General features: G+C 49.8%; 2 protein-coding genes across 6 annotated transcripts in view; one reads left to right on the forward strand and one right to left on the reverse strand.

Moving 5' to 3' along the window:
* On the reverse strand, positions 1-14,742 carry MPI (mannose phosphate isomerase). Of its 5 annotated transcripts, XM_042988378.1 has the most exons (10): positions 10,841-11,369; positions 10,198-10,370; positions 8,236-8,595; positions 7,627-7,754; positions 6,721-6,921; positions 5,916-6,057; positions 5,168-5,350; positions 3,006-3,179; positions 2,036-2,238; positions 1-1,503 (listed from the first exon to the last, which is right to left on the reverse strand). In XM_042988378.1, exons 3-10 carry the CDS (start codon positions 8,249-8,251, stop codon positions 1,285-1,287), a joined length of 1,266 nt encoding a protein of 421 aa, XP_042844312.1. In that variant the 5' UTR covers positions 8,252-8,595; positions 10,198-10,370; positions 10,841-11,369; the 3' UTR covers positions 1-1,284. The 5 variants fall into 5 exon arrangements, with proteins under 5 accessions (XP_042844312.1, XP_042844311.1, XP_015394160.1 ...); XM_042988377.1 differs by having other exon boundaries at positions 10,226-11,369; XM_015538674.2 differs by lacking the exons at positions 8,236-8,595; positions 10,198-10,370; positions 10,841-11,369 and adding an exon at positions 14,658-14,742.
* Positions 14,346-25,447, forward strand: part of SCAMP2 (secretory carrier membrane protein 2) — a 24,094-nt gene continuing 12,992 nt past the window's right edge. Inside the window, 1 exon segment of the mRNA XM_042988381.1 lies at positions 14,346-14,639. Within this exon segment, the coding sequence (XP_042844315.1) occupies positions 14,583-14,639 (57 nt within the window). The 5' untranslated portion in view covers positions 14,346-14,582.

Below are 25,447 nucleotides of genomic sequence, written 5' to 3' on the forward strand. Positions count from 1 at the left end.
ACAGATTGGCCAGAACTTTTTTGAAGGTAGTTTCCTAGATTTCCACTGTATAGGAGGTCTAGTGTGGGCAGTAGCCCAAGAAGATCCTTTTCTGCCAGTCTAAACCCTTACCCCACAGGAAGGAGCCAACAGCCTGGCTCTCTGCTAAGTCTGAGGTGACAGGATCTCGGACTGCAGTCAGGTACTTCAGTGGCAGAACAGACAGCTGTGCCACCTCTTGCAGACTAGAGGGTAGGCACGGGAAGAGCAGACGCCCTACATATTTCCTGCCAGTTTAGAAAAAGTAGCTAGGTTTCTCTTCGCAACACAAACTGGATTGCCCTGACCCCAAATCCCTGTGTATACAGTGACTGAATGTGCTCTAGAGAAGTGGCTGACAAACTCGGAAGGGTTGGTCCGTATGTTTGGTGTTGCAGGCCCTACAGTCTGGTGCATTTACTAAATTTTGCCACTGTAGCCTGAAAGCAGCTGGATGGTATGTAAATGACAAGTGTGGCCAGGTCCAGTCTGCTGGCCTTAACATGCTGATCCTGGCCCTAAGGCCAACTGAAACATTGGAGAGGAGAATCTTACACTGACAGTACCTGTCTTTAGATCCACCTTCCCCATATGTAGGACTCAAGGCCTGCCTGCAAGCTCTGCATCTAAGGCTGAAGCCGGCTGCCCTTCCTATAAAAGGGCCCTGAAGTCCAGCCTGCCCTCCACAGGGAGCTCTTAGAAGCAGAAATTAAAGCAAAAACTGGACATCCAGAAAGGATATCCTGGAACACTAAAGGTTGACTGCTCTACATCAGCCTCAACACAGTGATCTTTAATTGCTTTGACAGAGTCAGAGAGTGGCAATGAGTAATGAGTCCATAGGCCTACTCTTTTCCCTCCTTTGCATTTGAGGGAATGGGCAGTCCCAGGGCCAGAACCCTGTTCTTAGAAATGGCCTATCCTTTTGCTGTGAGTGATGCTGAAATAGTACTAGATTTTAGCAGCCTGCTTAATGCCATAGGCTGGAACAGCTGCTGCCTTCTGCCTTGAGGACAGCCTGGCTGAGGTATGGTGAGAATACAAGGGGAGTGTCTGCTCTTAGTTCTCATCGGGGTCCTTCTCCCAAGAGAAAGATGATGGTTTGTCCTAGGCTTGCTCAGGAGGCACTACCTTCAAGCTTGCTACTCTACCCCAGCTCTTCCAGCGCACACCCAAGTCCAGAACAGGGAAGGGTTTGAGCTGGGCCTGAGAGGCTGGCTAGGATTTAGGGTAACTGTCAGAGGAGAGCCAGACAGGCTGTGGTCTCTACAGCAGGCAGCAGGCTCGGAACATCAGCAGGTCATCGGGCACAGTGAGCTTCAGTGAGACGCTCTCATTGGCCCCAATGAAGAGCACCCCACCACGCTGCAGGGGGATTGGTGTCTGGGCTGTGGGAGTGCTGGCTGTCACTCTTCCCTGTACTATCAGGAGGATGCTGGCCGAGTCCACTGCCAAGACCTTGTATTCAGTGATGGAGCCAGGGACCTGGGCAAAACAAACAGCAGGATGATGCGCTTCACTTTCTGTTCCTATCGGCTCACAGTGGGCCCAGGACAACCCCAAAGACAGTGAGAGGAGTGCTCAGTTATCTTCCCCAATGCTCAGGCTCTTGTCAGCATGGAGGCCCACATCCGGTCTCTGGTACAAAGAAGAGTGGGTAGGTCCTGTGGCTATGCCTCCCGTACCCCCCACCAAGTGAGCTTAACAGAAAGGAAAACCAGCCCCAGGTACATGCCACATTGTGGACCTTGCCAGGGTTTTTCTTTTTTTTTTTTTTTTTTAATGTTTATTTTAGAGAGAGAGCATGAGCAGGGGTGGGTGGCAGAGAGAGACAGAATCCAAAGCAGGCTCCACACTGTGCACAAAGCCTGATGTGGGGCATGAACCATGAGATCACCACCTGAGCTGAAGTCCAATGCTCAACTGACTGAGCCACCCAGGTGCCCCTTGCCAGGCTTTTTCATGCCACACAAAGACACCCATCATAGCTGCCACCATCCCCACCCTCCCCACTCACCTCCATCTTCATGACAGTGAAGTCTGGCACAGGGGGGTTATAGATAGAGAGGTAGGGGTCTTCTTGACTCTGTGTTGGAAGAAAGAGCCTGTCCTTGCTGGGGGTATAGTTGAGCATTTCACACAGAGTTGGCACATCGATGAACTTGGGTGTCAGGCCAGCACGAACAGTATTGTCTGAACACGCCATGCACTCCACGCAGTCTAGGGACAGACAGTTGTCATGCACTAACCTGATGAAGGATGCCTTGAATTTAGACTCTCCAGGGCCGGGCCTCCTAACGTTGGGTAAAACGTGTGAAATGTATAATCTGGGAGAATGGGCTAAGATATGAGATACTAAATACAGGTGGTAGGTCACCTGCATATTGTCAGTCACATTAGCCCCTGGGGGAGCCCCAACCCTCCCCAGACTATTCTACCACAGAATCCTGTCCATGAGTGGACAAATAGCCAAGAGTCAAAATGTGACACCTTTCTGTGAGAATGTATTTTCGCATAAAAATCTCTGGGTAAAGACACATGTAAAGGTAGCATAACGTAGGGGAGAGAACAGCAGCCTTATCCAATATAGCCTGGGTTCAAATTGTTAACCACACGTGCATATAAGACTCAGCGTGAGAGTACTGGGACCTCAAAGGGTGTGAAGAGTCAAGCAGTATATAACACAAAGCTGTCATTCTCCATCCCTACTGGTTACTTCCCTGCCCACCCCAGGAACCCTGGGAGGTCAGAGCTGGATGGGACCTTAAAGGTCTCTCCTTGACCACCCCCTCCCCCTTTTATCTAAATGAGGAAGCAAGGCTTGGTAGGCTTGGTAGACTCACTGCTAAAATGTTGCTCATCTAGGGGTGCCTGACTGGCTCAGTTGGTGGAACAGGCAACTTTGGCCTTAGGGTTGTGAGTTTGAGCCCCACATTGGGTGTAGAGATTATTTTTTAAAAAAATCTTAAAAAAAAAATGTGACTCACCTCCTTTCAGGTAGGCATGGGGCACATTGGCCTCCAGAAACATGGCCTCTCCTGGCTTCAGGGTAAGCAGGTTCAGGAAGTAGATGGCAAAGCATCCAATATCACCTGGATACTGCTGATGCAGCTGCAGCAAGAGCTCCCCATTGATGTCCTCCATGTTGTTTCCAGCAGCCACTGAGGGTCACAGAGTGCCCCAAGGCCATTTAGGAACCCCCAGTGGCGTTTACAGCCCCACCGCGGCCACCAAGTCCTGGGGAAGTCCCTACCCTCAGAAATCTAGAAACTGGTGGGTGTGTCTGTCTAGCCACATCCCCACCCTTTGTGGGCTGGCCTTCCTTGATCTTCCAGCCCACAGAGGTGCCATTTTCCCTTGTTCGGACCGTCTATATGCTCAGCATTACACTGGAAGAGCTAAGGTTTGGGGCCAGATAATCCTTTGTTGTGGAGGCTGTCCTGTGCATTGCAGTATGCTTAGCAGCATCCTTGGCCTCTACAACCAAGATAGCACTAGCACCCCAATCCATGTTTTGAAACAAAAAATGCTCCAGACAGTTGCCAGTGTCCCCTAATTGAGAACCACTGCTGTAGAATCTCAATCTATTTAAGGGATAACCCAAGAGTTCCATGTGGAGTGACCAACTGCCCCAGTTGGCCCAGGCCTTTCTATTTCACAGCACTGAACATAACATGTCTCAGAAAAAGTCCCAGACAAACCAAGATGGTTGATTACCCCAGAGAGCAAGAGGCAGAATGAGCCCAGGGCCAAAACTGTGTCCTGGAGACTGACCAGGGGAGGGAGACCTCAGCCTGGGCTAGATTAGTGAGGGAAGTCTTGGAAATTGGGGCAGGGGAGGGTGGTGAGCTGAGATTTCTTGAGTGTGCAGAGAAGTGGGGAGGGCATGAGTAAGTAAAAGCTGAATGTGTCAGTGTCACAGTGAAGGAACTGGCTGCTCTGGATTGGAGGGTGGTTCTGAGCCTTCATACACAGACATGCTGAATGTCTGTTCTGTGCTAAGCACTGGGAACACAGTCTCAAGGAGACAGATTCCTGGCCTGGAGAAAACCCAGGTGATGCATGTGGTGATATAGACTCATAGGTGCTACACCTCACATATGAACAGGGTGTCCTGGGAGCTCCCAGCAAGAGTATCCCATTCTGCCGTGAGTGCCACTTGGAGCACTCTGAATGCGTCTCACACCCTCCAGCGATCAGCAGCCCAGAGGCTTACCGCCCACAATCTTGGGTCTCAGTATTCATTCATTCGGTCCTTCACAGGACACAGATTTACTGAGAACCGGCAAAATATCGCGGGCTGTTCTAAGGGCTGGTGATGATCCAAGAACAAGATAAGGATCCCTTTCCCTTTGTAGAGTTTACATTCTGGCGAAGGGAGAACGGGCAAATAGGTATAAAGGGGAGGCATGCAAGCAGAAACACCAAAAGCAAAAGAATCCAAAGAAAACAGTATGTTTGGGTAAAAGAGCTCCCTATGGCTCAGAGGTGACAGGAGAAATGTGTAGAGAGCCAGAAGAGCTCTGGGGTCGCCTGGAGAAGGGGCTGGGGCCTCATCATGTGTGTCACATAAGCTCAGAGCTGGAATCCACTCTGCCTTGTTTTATACTGCTTGTACTAACCTCCAGACCCAAATGTGACAGCCACGCCCATCAGTCATTTCCTGAACCCTCCTTAGTTAGCACAAGGTTGGGCACAGAGCAGCTATTTAAGGAAATATATCTCTATCTATCTATCTATCTATCTATCTATCTATATCTATATATGTAATTAAAAAAAGATCTGATTGAAAGCTCTGGGCTTCAGGCCTTTGGAGAAGAGGAGGATGAGCATCCCCATGTACCCTTCCTACTTTCTAGGCCCAAAGTATAAATCCATCCATGGAGAACAACTGTAAGGCTGGGGAAATCTCAGAATGCCTAGGTGGAAGACCTCCTAAAAGTCCTCCAGGCCACTCTGTCTCCAGCCGTCTAGAGAAACAAAGACTAGGAAAGAAACGCTCAGTTACTAACAGACCATCGAAGTCATCTAAGGCCCATTTTGGTGATGCACTTTGAGCAGAGAGGTTGAGAACCCTGTCCTCCTCAGTGCCTGGTGCCCATGCTGGGGCAGTGCAGGCCGGGGGCACCGCACCGCCTACAACACCCACCTTGCTGGGAGATCCGCTTCACCAACAGGTTGAGCTGCTCTATCACCACCTTCTTCTCGCTCTTCATCAGGTGGGAGAAACAGCTCTGCAGAGCAGAGGCCACACACTGGGAGTCACTGCTCAGGCTCTGCTTCAGCTGTGTTGCTGCATTATCTCCAATAAGAAACTGGAACTCGGGCACCTCTGCAGGAAGGCCATGCCAGGGCCCGTATCAGGAATGGCAAGGTGGAACCCGCACGAGTGGGAAGTCGGAAGAGGCCTCCCTATCCCATCCCTAACCAAGGAGCCAGGCAATGCTAAGCAAACTTTGAGGTGAAAACCAACTGCTTGCAACCAGCCCTACCAACCATACCTGAGCCTGGTCTCACAGGTCCACCCCAGTGGCTTTAAGAATTCATAGGGCCAGGGGCGCCTGAGTGGCTCAGTAGGTTAAGCATCCGACTTTGGCTCAGGTCATGATCTCACGGCTCGTAGGTTCGAGCCCCACATCAGGCTCTGTGCTGACAGCTCAGAGCCTGGAGCCCGCTTCAGATTCTGTGTCTCCTCTCTGCCCCTCCCCTGCTCAGGCTCTCTCTCCTTCAAAATAAGTAAACATTAAAAAAAATTAAAAAAAAAAAATTCATAGGGCTAAGCAGGCCCTCAATTACTGTGACACTTAGTCTCTGTTCTCTGCCACTATTCCAGCTCTGCCCTGGGTTGCCTATGCACTGTAGGCCCAATATGCATGTTCTGTTTTGCCCAGTCTTACTTGTCAGAAATGTCACAATTTCCTCAACTGGCCGGAAGCCACATAAACCTTGGAAGGAGGTGAGGGCAATGGCTATCTCTGGCTTATGGTTGGCATCGGGGTAGTGCTGTGGAGCCTGGAGGTGCAATTTCTCTGCCAGCTCCTGTGGGATGGCAAAGGGAAGAGGAGGATGGTCAAGGTGCAGTCATCATACCTAGCAGGACACCAGTCCCACCCAGCCCTTGCTCTCTACCCGCCCTGGTCACCAGAAAGCAGTGGCTTCATACTTTTGGCAATGAGCCCAGTCAGGGCATAATGCAGAAACTCAGGGCCTGGACTGCAAATCAGGAAACCCCAACACCAAGTCAAGCTCAGACACTAACAAGCTGTGCAAGTTTGGTTAAATCCCTGTCTTCTCTGGGTCTTACTCTGCCCATCTAGAAATGAGAAATTTGGACACACAAATGCCTAGGAGTTGGGGCAATAGTTAGGGTGCCTGCCTTGCCCTGGAAGGCAAACTTTCTGAGAGAGCCAGGTGGGAAAACAGCAGATAGAGTAGTCCTGGGCTGGATGAGGGGAACCCAGGAAAGAGCATGGAGAAACTCCCTGGGCACAGGCTGGTCAGCTGTCCACTTAGACTTAGCTGCCAGCATGTGTCACCAGCATCTGGCCTTCCAGAGCTAAATTGGGAGTCGTCAAGCCTGAATTTAGCTTTGGGCTGGAGTGTGGCACGTGGGTGGGGTAAAAGCAGCAGTAAAAGTAGTGGGAGGGCCTTGACCTGAGTTCTTCTGTACCCCGACCTCTGCACTCCACTCTAATCCTGTACCTTGTTAGGGTGTGCCTGGATGGACAGGGCAGTTTCAACCGAGAGCACTTTGAAGAGGAAGGGCAGCTTGCCATTAAAGGTGTCCTTGACCTTTGAGCCCAAGCAGTCCTGGTTCTCAGCGATCCACTGGCCTAGGGTCTTCTGTGAGATGCAATTGTCAAGGATCTTGGCATCTCCTCGGGGATGGCACCCCATCCACAACTGGAAAAACATAAAACTTGGGAGGGAAAAAGGAAAAACCGGACACCACCAACCTGAATCCCGAGACAGGCCTCCCAGGCCTGGGCATAAATGCTCATGCCATCATAGACATACAGGAAGGCAGCAGACCCCAGCATACCAGGAGTCAGGAGACCCAATTCAGGCTCTGCCTCCAACCGGCTGTGGAAGCCTGGGTTGGTTATTTCTGATCTCTTGGTCTCAATTTTCTCATCTGTCCGATCAGGAGAATGACACCTGCACTGTCAAGGTCACTAAAAAGCTCTCAAATGCCTCTGAGAAGGGTTAACATTCATTTATTCCAATCTCAGAAGTAGAGGCCTTTGGCCTTATATTTTGGCTTTATCTCACCTAAATGGGCAGGAAAAATACATATTTTAGGTTATTAAGATGTAAAAGTCAAAGTTTTAATTGTCAAAGAGGGCTGAATTAAAATTCAGTAAGTGCTGGTAGTTCTTGGGGGAAGGAAGATACCAGAAATCCCAGCCAAATATGACAAAACCTCTCTTCTTTTGGTGCTACCATCTGGATTCATTGCCTGCCCAGATCTGAAGAGCCAAGAGGGCTTCCCTCCCTCTTTGCTGCCTCCCTCTCCCAGCTGACCTAAATGATTTGCCCCAGGCCCTCTGAGTGAAGGAACCCCTTGGTCTCACCTGCTGGTAAAGTCAAACACAACCCAGGTCTCACCTCTGCATATGGCTTGTCCTCTGAGATCTGGGCCAGCGGGTCACTGCTGGCCAGCAGCCGAGCCACTTCACTGTTAGAACCTGTCTTCCCCCAGGCATACTGCTGCACCACACCGGAAAGGGGGAATACTGGGGGCATAGAGAGTGGGTCAGCTTCCACCCCACTCCTGAGGCCTGACCCTACTGTCTTGGGGAAACTAGACACGAGCTGAGGGTTTTGTCTGGGGGACAGTCATATAAGGGGTTTGTAGGTCGTTAGTTGAGACCCTTCTCCGCAGGCCTCGATGTTCCCATCTGTAAAGCGGGCAGTAAGGCTTTTCCGCGGACATGAGTCAAGGTAGATGCGCTGAGGTGACGAGGGGGAAGCGGGAGGAACCTATTGGACAGCACCCCGTCTCGAAGTGACCCATGCGCGGCCCCTCCCCGCCAGACCCTCCTTCGAGCGCTGAAATGGCTCAATCCCCATCGCAGGTGCCCCCTCCTCTGCCCAGAGCCCATCCATCTTTCCGCGGAGCCGCAAGCCTGGGTCCCACCTGGCATTTCAGGTCGGGAAGGTTCCCCGCGACGCGACCCTCCCACAGTGTCCTCAGCAACACAGCCGACAGCCCACCTTGCTGAACTGCCATCCTCACGGTACCGGACCTGGCTTCTGGCACGTATGCACTTCCCGGCAGCACCCGCAACGCCCCTGACCCAGAGCTTCCTGGGAAATGTAGTTCCTCGAGTGCCTCCTTGGAGGGCCGTTTGCCGGGGGTGGCCACTGGGAGCACTCTGAATGCCTCTCACAGCCTCCAGCGATCAGCAGCCCAGAGGCTTACCGCCCGCAATCTTGGGTCTCAGTATTCATTCATTCGGTCCTTCACAGGACACAGACTTACTGAGAACCGGCAAAATATCGCGGGCTGTTCTAAGGGTTGGTGATGATCCAAGAACACGATAAGGATCCCTTTCCCTTTGTGGAGCTTACATTCTGGTGAAGGGAGAAAGGGCAAATAGGTATAATAAATAAGCAAGTCATATAGGAGGTTGAGAGATAAGTGCTACAAAAAGTGGGGGTGGGAGTAGGAAGCACTTTGCAGAATTTAAAATATCTAGGGAAGTCTTATTGAGGAGAGGAGGTTTGAGCACAGACTTGGAGGTGAGGAGGAATATTCTGACAGAAGAAACTGCTTGAGCAAAGACTATGGTGGGAACATGGGAATGTGTCTGTTATATTTTGGAATAAATAGCAGAGAAGCCAATGTGGCTGGAGCAGTGAGCGTGTGTGTATATGTGTGTGTGTGTGTGGGGGGGTGGTACACGTGAGGTGGTCAGAGAGGAAAGGCAGTGCACAGAACTTTGCAGGCTATTGTGAGAACCTCAGGTTTTACTGAGTAGCTGTCAGTAGCAAAGAATTGCTGTGATCTAAGAAGGAACTCAGTGATGCTTGATGATGTCAAATGTCACATGCAAGGCCCTTAACCTGAGCTTGTTTCTTCCTCTATAAAAGGGAGATAATAATGCCAGCCTAACAGGTATGTTGGAAGGTGAGATGAGATGATGTGGGATGCAGGAAGACAGTCAGCGCTCCATGCTCCTTTGATCCTTCCTGCCTTAAGTACTGCAGGACACAAAACCCCAGCCCCTGCTCCAGGCTGAGCTGCTCACATGTCAAACAGACGGAAGTCAGGGAGAATCACCAGGAGCTCGGCATGGTGAAGGCTGGGCTGGGCCTTGTTTGTGGAGTAATCATGGGGCACCTGGGTGACTCAGTCAGTTAAGCGTCCAACTTCGGCTCAGGTCATGATCTCACGGTTCATGAGTTCCAGACCCGTGTCAGGCTCTGTGCTGACAGCTGAGAGCCTGGAGCCTGCTTTGGATTCTGTGTCTCCCTGTCTCTTTCTACCCCTCCTCTGCTCATGGTGTGTCTCCTTCTCTCTCTGACTCTCCTTCGCATACTGTGTCTCCTTCTCTCTCTGACTCTCCCTCACTCACTCTCTGTCTCTCTCTCAAAAATAAACATTAAACATTTTTTTTTAAATACATCCTCTGGAGGGGCACCTGGGTGGCCCAGTCGGTTAAGCGTCCAACATTGGTTCAGGTCACGATCTCACAGCTCATGAGTTCGAGCCCCGTGTTGGGCTCTGTGCTGACAGCTGAGAGCCTGGAGCCTGCTTTGGATTCTGTGTCTCCCTGTCTCTCTCTACCCCTCCTCTGCTCATGCTGTCTCTCTCTGTCTCAAAAATAAATGAATATTAAAAAAAAATTTTTAAATAAATCCTCTGGAAAAAGGTTCTGACATCCGGACCTCACTCAGCAGCCCAGGAGGAGGGCCACCAGCTGGGGCACCTGGAATGAGGGCTACAGTCCTGACTCTGCTTCCCCACCCCACCACTAATTCCCACAGCTTGTACCTCACATGCCCAGGGGGAAAAGGGGGTGCTCTTTTCCCTGCCCAGCTGTGGACATTGACCTCTCCTGGGGTCCCCTGGCTCAGATAAATCAGCCTGCATTTCAAAAGAAGCTTCACCATATACTGAGGAATAATAAAATGGAAAACACAAGAATCCTACAAACAGCACATCTCACATACCTCCTACCTTTGAATACCTTTCCTTTACCTCGTTCCAGCGCCTCCAGCTTTATGAGCCTTCCAATGTAAGAATGAAGGATTAGTTTAGGCACGGAGGTGGGGTGGGCAGTGTTCTGGAGCACCTCCCCCACTACCACCACCACTGAAGCCAGAGTCACTCCTTCATAGTATCTCTACACAGGGAAGAAAGAACTTAGATCTTTGGGACAGATAGAGCCCCACCCCACTCCACTCTTACCTTCCTTACACACAGAAAAATCTATCTGCAAGGGAGACTGGTATGTTTGGAGACCCTAGAACCTTTCATCCTTACCTCTTGCTTGTCTCTCTAGTAGAACTGATCACGCTTTATTATCTAGTGATGATCTGCTTTCTTTTCTCTTTTCCCTACTAGACCTTATATGTAATTCAGCTTCATATTTATGCCAGTACCCAGCTATAGCTCAAGCTATAACAGCAGCTGACATTTATTTTGCTATGTACTAAATACTGTGCTAAGCCCTTTTTGAAAATTGTCTCATTTCATTGTCAACATAGCCTATGAGATAGGTAGTGCCCTTAGCCCCATTTTAGAGATGACAAAGATAGGTCTTGGAGAAGTGAAGTAACTGCTCTAAGAGTACAGAGTTCCAATATGCTATACCTCTTCCCCTGTTGAATAAGTGAATGAGTAAATAGTTGCATGATGTCTCTTTCACAGAGAAGTGGATAGATCCCAGAGGTCTTTAGAGACAGATGGGTAGGCAAGCTCCACATTGGTATACCAAGTTCCATTCTTTCTTCGTCAGCCCAGCATTGTACTAGGCTGAGCAGACAAGGAGGAAGCAGGCTTGCTTCATGTTCTGTGGCCTGTTCTTTCAGGCTGCAGACAGCAAAGATCTCTATGCTGCCTACGATGTTGTGGTAAAATGAGTTCCTGGCCAGAGCCCCTAAAACCTTTGTAATGTCCTAAGCAATCAAAGTGTGAGACATCTTTTGTTTCAATATTTGGCCTTTGACCCCAGTTCCTGACACGGAGCTCCTAAATCCTTTGGAATTTCCTGGGTGACCACAGCAACTTTGGTCCTAAGGAGGCACCTCTTAGTGGGCTCCTGGATAGCTTTCAGGATGGAAGGCCAAGCCATGAGTAGAAGCTTGGGAACTTCAGCCCTGCCTCTCCCATCCTCTGTCCCCTGGGGAGGGAGAGGGGAGAGATTAAATTAACAATCAATCATGCCTACATGATGAAGCCTCCATTAAAAAAAAAAAATCCCTGAACTAAAGGGCTTGGAGAGCTTCCGGGTGGGTGATCACATCCATATGCCAGAAGGGTGGCATGCCCAACTCCACAGGGAGGAGGTCCTGTGTATCTCTTCAACTGGTTGCTCATCTGTATATCCTTTATCATACAACAAACCAGTAAATGTTCCCTGAGATCTGGAAGCCAGTCTAGCCAATTATCGAACCTAAAGAGGGGGTCATGGGAACCCTAGTTTATAGAAGTACAGGTGACAACTTGGGGCTTGGTATTGGCATCTGAAGTGAGGACAATCTTGTGGAATGAGCTCTTACTTAACCTGTGGGTTCTGATGTTAACTTCAGGTAGACAGTGTCCGAGCTGAAATGAATGCTACTGAGCTAGTGCCAGAAAATTGGTTAATGTGAGGAAAAGGAAACCCACGTTTGGTTACAGAAGTGTTTTGTGTGAATATCAAAGGAGAAACCCAAGAGTGTTTCTCTACACTGCTCTCAGAGGAGTGGTCGTGGGGGGTTAGAGGTAGATAATTTCTAAGGGCACACAAACGTGGACTCTCTTGCTTTTTCTTGCTTGAGGAAATTTCCCTGGAGAAAAGTTGAACAGGGCCATAAAGGATCGTTGGAATTTAGACAGGAAAGAGGAAGGTAAGAAAAGTGAATGATGGTAAGAATAAATATTTACTAAATGCCTATCATGTGATCAGTACACTGCTAGTGCCAGAAAACCAACAGTGAGCAGAACAGACCCTACTCCTGCCCTTCTGGAGCTTACAGTCTAGTGGGAGGGAGAGAAATAAACAAATAACCACCTATACAAGTGTATACTTATAATCTGCAATACGTATTGTGAAACAAAACTATAGGGTAATATAAGCATTTGTTGTGGGGGAAGGAGCTGATCTAACCTATTGAGTAGAGAGGCAACTCCTGAAGAAGAGGCTTCTGAACTTGGGTAAAAGGATAAATTGGGGTTAACTAGCCAAGGATGATGAAGGCATGGACTAAAGAGCATACCAGGAAAAGGGAACATCATGGGCAAAGGCCCGCAGGCAGGAGGAAACAAGGAATGTTTGAGAAACTGAAAAGCCACTAGAAAGGCCCGAATGCATGAGGGTGGGCACAGGAAGGAGTGGGAATAATAGTTGGGGGCAGATCCTATAGGACCTAGAGGCCACACCAAGAACTTGGGCCTTTATGGAAAATAAGTGAATGACTTTAAGCAGAAACGCTTATAATAATATGATATTGTTTTAGAGGAATATTTGTATAATAATATTTTGTTTGTTTATTTATTTATTTATAATAAAGAGACAGAGCATGAGTAGGGGAAGGAGCAGGGAAAGAGGAAGACACAGAATTCAAAGCAGGTTCCAGGCTCTGTGCTGTCAGCAGAGCCCGATGCAGGGCTCAAACTCACGAACTTCAAGATCATGACCTGAGCTGAAGTCCAACACTTAACTGATGGAGCCACCCAGGTGCCCCTATTTTGTCCTCTTTAAAGAGATCTCGGGTAACAACATGAACAACAGTAGACCAATTAGCAGCCCTGTACCAGTCCAGGGGAAGGAATGACAGTGGCTGGATTTGGTGGCAGCAAAGATGAACAAAGCAGAAAGTGTGAAGAAATAAGGGTAGTGAGAAGTGAATCGGCCATCTCCCCCATGGCTGATGGCTCTATTGCTGAAATTCCTCACTCACTAACACATGCTCGATGCCCTGAGTCAAATCCCAGAGCAGGTCCTAAACCTGTCTCTGGGCTCAGGGATCCTCATCTCTAAAACGATAAAACTTGACAGCAGGGGGCAAGACCTAAAAAGAGTCAGGACTCAGCATGTGTGTGGTGATGAGAGAGATTAAGGCAAGCTGAGAGCAAAGTACAGGCTAATAGCAGCCCCCATCCCCAGGTGGAATTTGTGTGCTATTCCTTGGACACTCTTGGCTATCCAAGAATAAAGGAAAGGGGTTTAAGTACTTGCCATGGTGATGTGGGAAACTAAGGCAAATGAAAGATTAAATTCCCTGTATACAGCCCATTGACAAGTCCTTGAAACCAGCAGAGTGACCTCCCTCTAGGAACTCAGCTGCCTTGATGATGACACTTTGCTAGGGGCAAAAGGGAATCTTGGCTTAACATTATCCTGACCACCCCCACCCCCCTCCCTGATCCTGTAAGTCTACTGCTAAAAATTCCTTTGGAAACTTCCTTTCTCAACTCCCCCAAGATATATGCTGGCAACCATATTCCAAGCTTATGGCCCCGTGATACACATCTGAAGGGTCTCATGACTGAGGTTTACTCAACAGTAATAAATGGCGTTTTCCTAACAGCAGCTAGGCCTCAAGATCATAGAAGCCTTGCTTCCAAAATACCTTAGAGACTTTATCCCTAACCCCCTCCAAACCTGAGGGTATATAATCAGTTACCCATCACAACCACAGTGCAGCTCTTTCTGCCCACGGGCCTTGTCTGGTGTTTTAATAAAATCACCTTTTGCACCAAATTCTTTCTTGGCCGTCAGCTCTGAACCCCCCCTCACCCCAAAACCCCATTATGTGGGATAGCTGCATGGTTGGTTCTTCCGAAAAAAATCCCCTCTGCCCTGCTGGGTCCTACCCCAAGTCCTCTCCTAGCTCGACTAAGTCCTCTCAGGTCAGAAATTCCGTTCCCCACTCTGGCCAAAATAGGCTCGTTCTCCTGTCTGGACCAGTTGGACTTCCCAAACTTGCCCTCCAGGGAAATGAAGGGGTTAAGTTTCCGGCTCCACTTAACAGAGTTTACTTGGGAATTTTCCAAGACAAATTTGGAAGCAATCAGACCGAGAGGCTGCTGAGAACAGGCTGCTGGGAAGGGTTCCGGCCCCGCCTTCCGCTCTCTCGTGCCTCTGAGCCACCCCGACCCTTGAGGCACAGGTATACGAAAGGAGCGCCTGGAAACGGAATGCCCACCCGCCGCTCTGTAGTGGGCTCGGCAGGAGGGCGGGGCGGACCTCTGTGACGTCAGGACCACGCCCCTCTGGGAGGGTGCTGCGCCTGCGCCAGAACGGCTGCTTCGCTCCCGGAAGTGGAGGGTTGGCACGGAGAGCGCCGCTGGGTCTGGGTGCCCGGAGGCCGAAGCACTCGCGGAGCTCGCCGGTCAGTCCCCGACCGCCATGTCGTCCTTCGATACCAATCCCTTCGCAGACCCAGTGGACGTAAACCCCTTCCAGGTAGAGCCCCCAACTCACTTCTCCCCGGTGCCAAAGGCCACCGCCCGGGCCTCTCGCTGGAGCAGAGAGACGTGGCGTAGGAGACGGCCTGTCTGCCCAATGGGAGAATGGCCTCTGAGGGCTGGCCTTTCGTAGTGTCTGGGGGGCGGGACTAGCAGCAGGTGGAACTGCGGAGGGGCGGGACGCTGTAGCCTGGGAAGAAGTGGTAGGACCCTCTAGCTCCCCGGATGTAGCTAGCCCCTTTGGCCGGACATTGCTGGGGAAGCATACGGTCGGGGAGAGAAGCGACTTCACCTGTGTGGGAGGTGTGGCTACTACATCCCGCAGTCTTGGGGAGACACCTGCTTTGAGTCACGTTAGGAGAGGGGGGTGACAACAACATAATGAAGAGGTAGAAGCCTCTAGTGGGACAGAGAAATGTGGGAACATGCCACGTTCCACTCTCCCCCCCCCCCCCCCCCCCCCACTCTCGGAACAGCCAAACTAGCCTTCAAGGTATAGGAGACCCACCGAGATTTGCTAGGAAATCTCGCAAATCTTTTTGCTAGGAGATTTGCTAGGAGATTTGCTAGGAGATTTGCTAGGAAGGTTGGAAGAGGGTGTGGGGATAACCGACGCACACTGAAATACGGACTTGAAAAGAATTCCACACTTTGGCTCTGGGTCTATTTTGGACTGGGATTTGGCTAGACAGGAGAGAGAGCCCTGGTTAGGGAGGGAGGAAAAGTGAGGGGGCTCTGAGGGTCTTGAAACACAAGGAATGTTGGTCTGATGGACGCGTGTGTTGGCTAGGGAGTTGAGATGTGCTGACCTTTGAGCTGGCTTGACCTTTTGAACAAAGGATAGCTGAAGAAGTCTTCCTACTTAAAGCGGAAACCTTTCTGCCTCTGAGCTAGGATACAGGGGTAATCCAGGGGTAATCTTTTGCACAGTGACAGGCTGGGGCTCCTGTTAACTCCAAATCTCCTGTGCCTCCTTTTCATGTCTGCTCAAAACCGGTTCTAGAGAAGCTTAATTGTGCTGACTGGTGATTTATGAGCCCTGAGGTTTCTGCTCTGTCAGTATGTTACTAGGCACATTAACTCATCTTGCTTGTGCTTTATCTGGTCATTGGCAGCTGCAGAGTTTCCTGCAGGCGTGGGGAAAGTACTTTGAGGGTGAGGTTTCTCCCCTTGAATTCCTTCAAGGTCGGTGCAAAGACAAAGGAGACTAGAAGGGAATAATTGTACACTCTCAGGGGAGTGAACATTTTATGTTTCTTTCTTGGTCTCAAGGTACTTAGTCAAAGGGAGCCCTCAAAGCAAATTTTGGTAGCTTGGTCTTTGTAACATCCTGAACATTCCTCTTACAACTTAATGCTTCTTGACAGACCTTTGCAAGGACCTTGTCTCTTATGTAATTCAGTCATCTCTATTAGTTAAGTAAAGAAAAAAGCATTTGCATTTTTTTTCCCCTGCCAGTGTCATCTGGTAACAGTTTGGTTTAATTACAGAACTGCTGTATGACACTGGGATCTAGTAGTCTTAAAAATTTTTTTAATCTTTATTTTTTTTTGAGAGAGAGACAGAGGGTGAGCAGGGGAGGAACAGAGAGAGAAGGAAACACAGAATCCGAAGCAGGCTCCAGGCTTTGACCTGTCAGCACAGAGCCCGACGCAGGGCTCGAACCCACGAACTGCGAGATCATGACCTGAGCCGAAGTGGGACGCTTAACCGACTGAGCCACCCAGGCACCCCATTTAAAAAAAAAAAAAAATTTTTTTAATCTTTGTTTTTGAGAGAGAGAGACACACAGCATGAGCAGGGGAGGAGCAGAGAGAGTGGGATCTAGTAGTCTTTTGGAGTGTGTTCTGTGTAATGATTTGCTCTTTTTTCCCCCTCTGTCAGAATTGGAAATAAAATGTCTGCTGCTGTCTGCCAGAAGCAGTCAGCCATCCAGAGATGCGGAGAGCTTGTCTCCAGTGCTAGCAGTGGGCGAGATAGTTGGCCCGAGTGCTGCCCAAGATTAATAGCAGCTTGAAAGTCTTAGTCTTAAACCACATCTCCAGCCCCAGGAATGATTGTGCAAACTGTGGTAGAAGCAACTTCTGCATTCACCGAGACAGTCTGTCCATCAGGCAGCTCCAGGATATGGCAGGACAGGAAGCAGCTGTGGTCCTGTAAAGAACAACATCTGGTGGGGGAATCCTGTGTGGGAAGACAAGAGCTGGCTGGCTGGGACTCTGCTCCTCCTTACCCTGGGCCGTGTTTTTCCTCTTGGTGCACAGTTCTTCGGGGAGAAGGAACTTTGGACGTGATGCCCCCCCCCCCCCTCAAGCTCTTTCACCTGGAGAGCTGCCCTCCCTTTTTGTGATGCTGGTGTCTGCTTTCCTGACTGCCAGGGCTGGGACATGGGAAGGGTGCAGCCCTTGGGTGACTGGGTGTGAACCCAGCTTCATTTACCCAGGGTGTTAGCACAGAGCTCAGGAGAAAACAAGGGGAGAGGCAGCAGACTCAGAAACTGTCACACCTAGCCAGCTTTCAGAGCAGAGTCATGCTTTCCATCACTCCGTGGTGGTTCATGAAAGTGTAGTGTTCAGAGTCCATGGTGGAGTACTGGAGCTGGGAACATCCTCAGGAATCTATTCTAACCCCTCGGTTTAGAGAGGAGGAAACCAGGAACCCAGTGAGGATGGTACCTGCCAGAGTCACCAGCTAATTTGCAGTGGGAAGGGGCCTAGATCTGGGTCTCATTCTCAGGACCTTGCTGTTTTAAAGGTTTTTGAAGTTCAGATATTGGTCTTAAACTGCGTTGGGGTTATTTAGGCCAGCTTCGTCATCACTGTCCCCATTCTTGAGAGTACTGGTAGGGGTGATTAGTACTAGCCAAGTGAGTTTTACCATTTGCTAATTAGTATTAGCTATGCAAGTTTTTTTCCCCAGTGTGTGGGGCTGGGATAATACAGATTATACTGTGCTTTTTAAGATAGTACTTTATTTATTTTTTACAAGTTTGAGAGAGAGAGAGCTCATGCTTGTGCGTGCAAGCAGGGGAGGGGCAGAGAGAGAGGGTGAGAGAGAATCCCAAGCGAGTCTCAATCCCACGAACCATGAGATCATGACCTGAGCTGAAACCAAGAGTTGGACGCCTAATCAAGTGAGCCACCCAGGCGCCCCAGGATAGTACTTTATAGCAGTTATGTTCTGAGTAATAACCAGTCCTGAAAGGTGCTCAGGGTTATGTGGTCAAACAATTTTGGGAATCACTATTTTTTTCTTAAAGATTGGCAAGACTTGTTTGTTAAAGGCTCTGAGCAATCCTGCAATAAAGACATTTGCTCAACTTTTTTTTAATTAAAAATTTTTTTTTGTTTCATTTATTTATTTTTGAGAGACAGAGAGAGCCCAAGTGGGGAGGGGCAGAGAGAGAAGGAGACAGAATCCAAAGCAAGCTCCAGGCTCTGAGCTGTCAGCACAGAGCCCAACGTGGGGCTCGAACCCACAAACTGTGAGATCATGACCTGAGCCGAAGTCGGATGCCCAACCGACTGAGCCACCCAGGCACCCCTAGCACAAGTTGATCTGACCCAGAATTTCTCAGTTATCCAACCATGGAATCCTTTTTCTGCTAACTCTTGTGATATGCCCTGCAACTTCTGGTGTGCCTTTAAATTGACTCCTTTACCCTTGTTTTTTATCCACCTCCTACTTCCACCCACCTCCCCGCCCTGCAATGTGGGTGTGGGCTTATATGACCTCTTCTCTGTGTGGAGTTATACTTGAGATTCTTAGCAAACTTCCTGCAAAGGAAGAGCTGTGAATGCAAAGTTGTCACAAGAGTGCAGCAGAGGTTTTACCAAACTTCCAGGCGGAAGCAGGAAACTGCAAGCCAAGTGTTGCCGATTTCACAACCTCCCCCTGGCACTCCCTAATTCCTGTGCTTATTATGGTGCATCTGCTTTGTACTCTCTGGATCTTCGGGTCCTACTATGGACCGATTCCAGCATGTCTGATCCCCAAAATTTCTCAGGCAGTCTTGTCAGGTGGTGAAGAAGTAGAGGGCTAAAGGTGGGCATCGTGCCCATTTGAGTTTTCAGCGCTTAGCTAACAAGCAGGTCACCCAGACCAGTGCTGGGGCTGCTTTCCTACTGGGCATTTCTTCAAGGCGGGGGGGAGGGGGAGAGGGGGGTGTGAACTAGCTGGTGGTGCTGAACAGAGAAGGCCTTTCAGTGCCATGAATTGCCAGATCGAAGAATATCACTTTCACACGTTGCCTCCTTGCAGTTAAAAGATAATCTCGGTGGTGTGGCTGCTTCCCGAGGATTTAAAACTTTTCTCTCCTGTGGGAGGAGAAAGTGGTGGCAGAAACGTGATTTGGGTGTGAACAAAGTTCCCTGCACAGACACTTCCCAGAGAGGGTGGGCTCCAGCTTGACTGTAGCTTTGGGAATTCTTACAACCACCAGATGGACCTGTTAGAACTTTCCTGTGGAACAGGAGCATTGTCTCAAGAAATTTGAAAATGGTGAAGTTCATATAGTTTGAGTCCAGACAGCTGCCAGATCCGGGGGGTGGGGGTGAGGGTAAAGGGGATGGGAGTTATCTCCCTGCCTTTATGGCTGACACCTGGAGCCAGGCTGGGTGATTCAAAAGCACTTGGTCAGAGACACAGCTGGACTTTAACCCTACAATTCTGTTAAGTTTTCTTTGGAGCTACTTGGAGTAGGATAATCCTGTGTTCAGAGAAATGGTAATATTTAACCAGGACAAACAAGGGGTCCTTGCCACTCTTTCAGAGAAGAGTGCCAGTGCACATTACCAAGGTGTGACCCGCCCAGCAGTGCTCCTTTGAGGTGCCTACACATTTATGCACATCACTGAGCTCCTGCTGCTCCAAGGGCCTGTGCAGGAGATTGAGGTAAATGAGCCCACGGCCTGCCAGCGCTTCTGATCTGGCAGGAGAGCCAAGAAATGCTAGCTGTTCAATGATAACACACCGTGGGTATGATGAAGGCATTCGAAACTTGGCAGAAGGAACTATGAGGGATCTGAGGAGGAAGAGCAGAGTCCTTTGGTAGAAAGGCTCAGGCCGAGAGCGGATGGGAAGAGAGGATATTTCATATTTCAGGTGACAGAGCACCAAGAAGCAAAAGGCACTTGTGCATACTGTGGCCCCGCAGCCCCAGGCGCCTCCTCCCTCTTAGAGCCTGCCACCTCTCTGGCCACTGGCCTGGGACACGTCTGCTGCTTGTGGCACACTCGCTCGCCTGGCAGTCTCTCCTGTACTTCTCTCTGCCCTCAGCCTCTTTAACACTGGGGCGCTCACCTCCTTCCACCTGTTTTGAGGCTGTGAAGGCTGCAGTTCTGTCCTTTGACTTTGTTCTCACTGTATACCTCTCTGAGTAAGGTTTTCCATTTACACTATAGCCAAGGCGCACAGGGGTCCCATACAGACCAGGTTCGGCCACTGGCCGCTGACAGAATCCAGAGGCAGAGAGACGAGCAGTGGTGGAACAAGAAAGGAGTTTATTTCAGCAAGACCAACACCGGGAAGACGGCGGACTAGCAGCTCAGACTGTCTCCAAAGTGCCGAAAATACTTCAGGTTTATATAAGGAAAATGTGGGACAGTGGTGGGTGTGTACATGTAGGTGGGCAGTGAAGGTCAAGTCGAGCATAGTCTTGGAGTCAGTCAGGTGTGGGGCCTTGCTGGCTCAGGGCAGTTCTTGTTGCTTGAGGGGGTAATTTCAGTTCCCTGTTCTCATCAGGGGATGCTCTGCCCTTAGGGTCTTCAGCCTGAGCGCAGAGACCAACTGGAAAGAAGAACCCAACTAGAAAGCGTGAGGTCACAATGGAGGCAACTGAAGTCGTCTTTCACTGCGGCTTCAGAATAGCATCCACATCCCAGTGATCCCAGATCTAGAGCTGCTCTAGGGGCTCCTGGCTGGCTCCATTAGTAGGGCATGCAACCCTTTTCTTTTTTTTTAAGAACACGCAATTCTTTTTTTTTTTTTTTTTAAGTTTATTTATTTATTTTGAGAGAGGGAGAGACAGCACACACATGAGCAAGCAAGCATGAGCAGGGGCGGGGCAGAGAGAGAGAGAGAGAGAGAGAGAGAATGAATCCCAAGCAGGCACCTCACTGTCAGTGCAGGGCCTGACTTGGGGCTCGATCTCAGAAACCATGAGATCATGACCTGAGCTGAAATCAAGAATTAGATGCTTAACCAACTAAGCCACACAGGTGCCTTGAAACTCTTGCTCTCAGGGTCGTGAGTTGAAGTCCCACTTTGGGCATGGAGCCTACTTTAAAAAAACAAACATGGGGCACCTGCTTTCACACACCCGCTCCTGAAAAGCCTGTTCCTCTCCCGTGATCACTAATCTTGCTCAGGGGTGGCACTGTTCCCCGGTCACCCAAGTTAGCCACTGAGTTCCTCAACTTCCCTTCCCCTCCCCCTTTCTTGCCCTAGAGAGTGGCTGAGCCCGTGGCATCTACCTGAGCAGGGCCTCTGGAGTCTGTCGCCTCTTCTCCACCCCCAGTTATCATGCTTTTAGTTCAGTCCTCACCATCACCCCTGTGGACTGTGGCCCCGGCCAGTCCTCCCTCCCCTCTCACTGTGCTCTCCTCACCGTGGCAGAGATGACAGTCTCTAGTTGTCCTCCACCTCTCATGGGTGGAGTCCAAACTCCTGCTGTCTGGCTCAACCCTTTGTTCAGGCTGGTTCCTTGGCACTCCTGGCTTCTGTCTCTCTTCACTGCACGGCCCCCGGAACCTTCTGTATAGAGGCCACTTTTCAGCAACAGACCTCAGTGGTGGAAACCTGAGTAAGGTAAAAGGGCCCAGAGTGACCACTGGGCTGTATGCAAACAGGCTCATTAGGCGACCCACCTCAAAATAGCCATTAGTCCTGGCTGACCAATGGACTACTGACAATTGGCTACAGGTACCGAAAAGGAATATTTTGTGCATTCCCATACCTCCTCACCTCCCCCCCATAACTCCAGCCCCCAGCACTGCCTCTTGACAGTCTCTCCTTTGCTGTCCTGCCCGCTGCTCCCTTGCAGTGTTTTCAATAAACTTCTGTGTCCTTTGTCCTCCTGTCTTGGGTGAATTCCGGCCTCCACCCTATTGAGTTGCCCCACATCCTGTGCCCTGAACACATAGAGGTGTGTTTGCCTTTGCACATGTTGCTTTTTTTTTTTTTTTTAAATGTTTATTCATTTATTTTGAGAGAAAGCACAAGCAGGTGAGGGACAGAGAGGAGAGCCAGAATCTCACGCAGGTTCTGTGTCATCAGTGCAGAGCCCAGTGTGGGGCTTGAACCCACAAACTGTAAGATCATGACCTGAGCCAGGTGCTTAACTGACTGAGGCACCCAGGCGCCCCACAGTGCTGCTCTTGCCTCCCTCCTTAGTTCTTGCTAAACTTTTGTCCTCTCTCAAGATCCAACTCAGGTGCCATCTCCGTGAAGCCTACCCTGACTCCCAGACAGCTTAGTCCCTCCCTCCTCTGTGAAGCCCTCCCATCGGCCCTGGCCCTGCACTAGTCACGTGCTGTCACTTCCTGCCTTGGCTTCTTGTTCTCTGTCCTGTCCACTTCTTGAGGGCAGGAACCAAGGCTTTTTGGTCAGGGTCCTAGCCCCGCACTTGGCGTGGGACGGTTCGCCTAGGGAGTAAACGAAGGTGGAAGGAGATGACAAGTGTCTCAGTTTGACCAAGGACAGGCTACCGCCAGGGGTGCTGGCACCAGGTCCGGGAGGGCCTCGGGCGCCGGGCCAGGTGGGTCAGCCTCACTTTTCTGGGCCACTGTGTCCATCACTGCTGTGGCAAGGAGAGAGGCCTGGGTGCACGTTGCTCATTTGATGGGTCCTCAGGCTCTTTTTAAAAATGTGTGGGTATGTGTGCTTTTAAGGTAAAAATAACATCACATTGTGGAAAATTCAGAAGACAAAATAGATCATTTGTATTTCTGCCAGTCTTTTGCAACCATTGTTGTTCTGATGTGTTTTCCTGCCAGTCTCTTTTCACATGAATGCTTTTGACAAAATTGTTATGTGGTATTCATATAACAAAGTCTTTTCCATATTGCTGCTCTATGTTTATAGCTGTGATTATTTATTTATTTTAAAAATAAAGTTTATTTATTTATTTGGAGAGGGGTGGCAGGGGCAGAGAGAGAATCCCAAGCAAGCCCATTCTGTCAGCACAGAGCCCGATGTGGGGCTTGAACTCACAAACTGAGAGATTATGACCTTAGCCAAAACTGAGAGTTGGACGCTTAACCAACTGAGCCACGCAGGTGCCCCATAGCTGTGATTTTTAATGGCTGTTCAGGCCATTGAGGGGATGTGTACCAAAACATTCTTGGGCTCACTGTCGTTGGACAGTTAAGTCATTTCCTGATTTTTTTCCTCCTATTGTAAGCACTGGTGCAATAAATCTCTTTGTAGGTACAGATTTTTACATATTTGTGTCATATTTCCTTAGGATGGATTTTCAGGTAAGAGAGTACCGAGGTTATCTGTGGCTCTTTTTACTTGGGACCTAGCCACTTGGTTGGGGGATGATTGCCCTCTTTTGTCCTATGACACACAGCCTTGTCTCCAAAGCAAATAGGACTTCCCAAGAGTTCCAAAGTATTGGTAACTCTGCCTCCCAGAGAGAATGGCCGAGTTTTTTTAGCTCATGAGGTATTTATTTAATGTGTTTATTTGGAGCCTGAAATAAACCCCACACTGGGAGCTTGGGTGGAGTGTAGGAGGCGAAAGCAAGAAAGAGTCACAGCTCAAGCACAGCCGACACCTGTGACATGGAAAGTGATTGCCAAACTGGAAACGAATGTGTTTTTCAAGGCCCTTCCCGGCAGAGCTCCAGCGCCTGCCTCTTTTCCTCTGGGTCCTCACACCCCAGCCACACGAAGGGTTCCCCTGCCCCAGCAGTGGTGAGCCTCTCCTCCGCTCCCTGGCCTCCCTTCCCCTCTTTTTCACTCTGCCCTGGGCTCTTGTACTATGTGCACGTGTCTCTGTGACAGTCATCCGCTCCAGAAGGTCAAGAGCTGCATCCTGTTGATCTTGGTTTGTCACTCACACTGTTTGTGACTCTTCCCAGAGTGAAAAGAACCGAGTGCAGGAGCATTTTCTTTGTTATATATTCAGTAAAGGGCATTAGCCAGGCTCAGTCCTTTGTGTACCAGGGGGGTTTTGGGTTACCTCTCTGTAGGTGAAACTTAGCTCTCGCCATCCTTTGAAATGACTACTTAACCCACTTCCGAGCCAGCTGATGCTTAGTGGGAAAGAAGCTTGCTGCTGTTGACTCGTTACTTGTGACTCAGAGTAGAAGCTGAGGGTCTTCATTCAGACCAGTCAGTGTGGTCCTTAGTGCAAGACTCGCTGCATGTCTCCTAACACAGGTGTTCCCCCAAGGACTTCCCTGAAGTCCAGGAATAAAAAACTGAGCAGAAGTAGTTGTCTTGGTCACTCATGGTGTCCCGTCAGTGTTCCTCAGGAGGGGGCTTCATTCATTCAACCACACATTGAGCACCTTCCGTTTGTCAAGTGCCCCAGGCTTTGGGGGTACACTGCTGAACAAGGTAGACCCTCACCTTGCCCACTCGTGTCCCTGGATACAGACAACTTGAATTCAGAATCTGGCTCAGCTACCACCCCTGGGATCTTGGACAAGCCACTTCCCCTCTCTGAGGCGGGGCTTTCTCCAGCTGCAATCTAAAAAGACATCCCTCACGGGGTGGTCATGAGGTTGAATGAGGGGACACCTCAGCTGAGCCACAGGGTTCAGAAGCTGGTTGAAGTGACGATTTATCTCTGTTCTTTCAAGGATGGAATAGAACCAGGATTATTCTAGATGCACAGGAGAGAAGTCAAGTCATTTCAGACAGTGGATGCCTTAGGGCACTGGGCCTTAATTCTTTTGAAGAACCAGGTTGAGGAAAGCTGGTAGAACCTTCTTTTCTGACAACTCGACACAGTGGCCGGTTCTGGGGTGACTAGAACTTCAAAATCGCATCATTGTATAAGGACACTCAGTAAATGTCAGCTCCCTTCCTCTTTCACCAGGCCTGAGCTTCTCATCTTTCAGAAAGCACCCAGGTCTCCCAGAATGTTCGAGGACCGTCTTCCGAGGCAGGGTGCTTGTGGGCCCTGGGGCTGCCACAGTGATGCAGGTACCCTCCAGCTTTGGGGCAGTATCACCCAGAGAAAGTAGAGGAGAGCATGTGGCACATACTGTCAAATACTGTTTGACTTTCTGCTCTGCATCGGCCCTTCCGCAAGCACTAGGAGCCAGAAGTATGAACTTGAGAGAGAAGCATCTGGCTGTGGAGGTTACAGCATGCTGGTGAGGGGTAAAGGACCAAGCTTTAAGACTTTAGAAAAAGGAGAGATCACTATGGACAGAGTAGTCAGCTTGCCCACCCCCAGAATCCTCTTCTGGCTGACCTTGGTAAAGAAAATGACATCTCTGCATGGGTCTGAAGGTTGCCTGTTAAACGCACGCACCTCAGCCAGACATGTGGGTCAGCGCCCGAAACAGCTACCAGAGCCACCCCTCTGTCTTCTGTCCTGTGACACACACTCAGGTAACCAGTTCCTTGCATGGTGGATCTGATTTCAGTGACTTCAGCTCACTCACTGTGCTGTGGCTTGGTGTTTGCTGAGTCAGAAAGGGGAATGGAACCTGAGCTCCAGATCTTCCTTGCAGAAAGTCAGCCCAGTAATTCTGGGAGAAATCATTCAGCCAATAAATAACCTCAAGGCCAGTTCCTCCATCTCAGGTGGCCTTCTGAACCTCACCTTGTCCCTTTAAGTTTCAGG

The sequence above is a fragment of the Panthera tigris genome, chromosome B3 (genome assembly GCF_018350195.1).
Source record: "Panthera tigris isolate Pti1 chromosome B3, P.tigris_Pti1_mat1.1, whole genome shotgun sequence".
Classification (NCBI taxonomy): Eukaryota; Metazoa; Chordata; class Mammalia; order Carnivora; family Felidae; genus Panthera; species Panthera tigris.

Bases quoted from the DNA above. Each gene is read 5' to 3' on its own strand.
- MPI (XM_042988378.1), bottom strand. The intron at 6,922-7,626 runs GTGAGACCTGGG...ATGTTTTTCCAG, and splicing joins AGGACAAGCCATATGCAGAG to TTGTGGATGGGGTGCCATCC. The intron at 5,351-5,915 runs GTAAGACTGGGC...GCCTTCCTGCAG, and splicing joins AATTGTGACATTTCTGACAA to AGGTGCCCGAGTTCCAGTTT.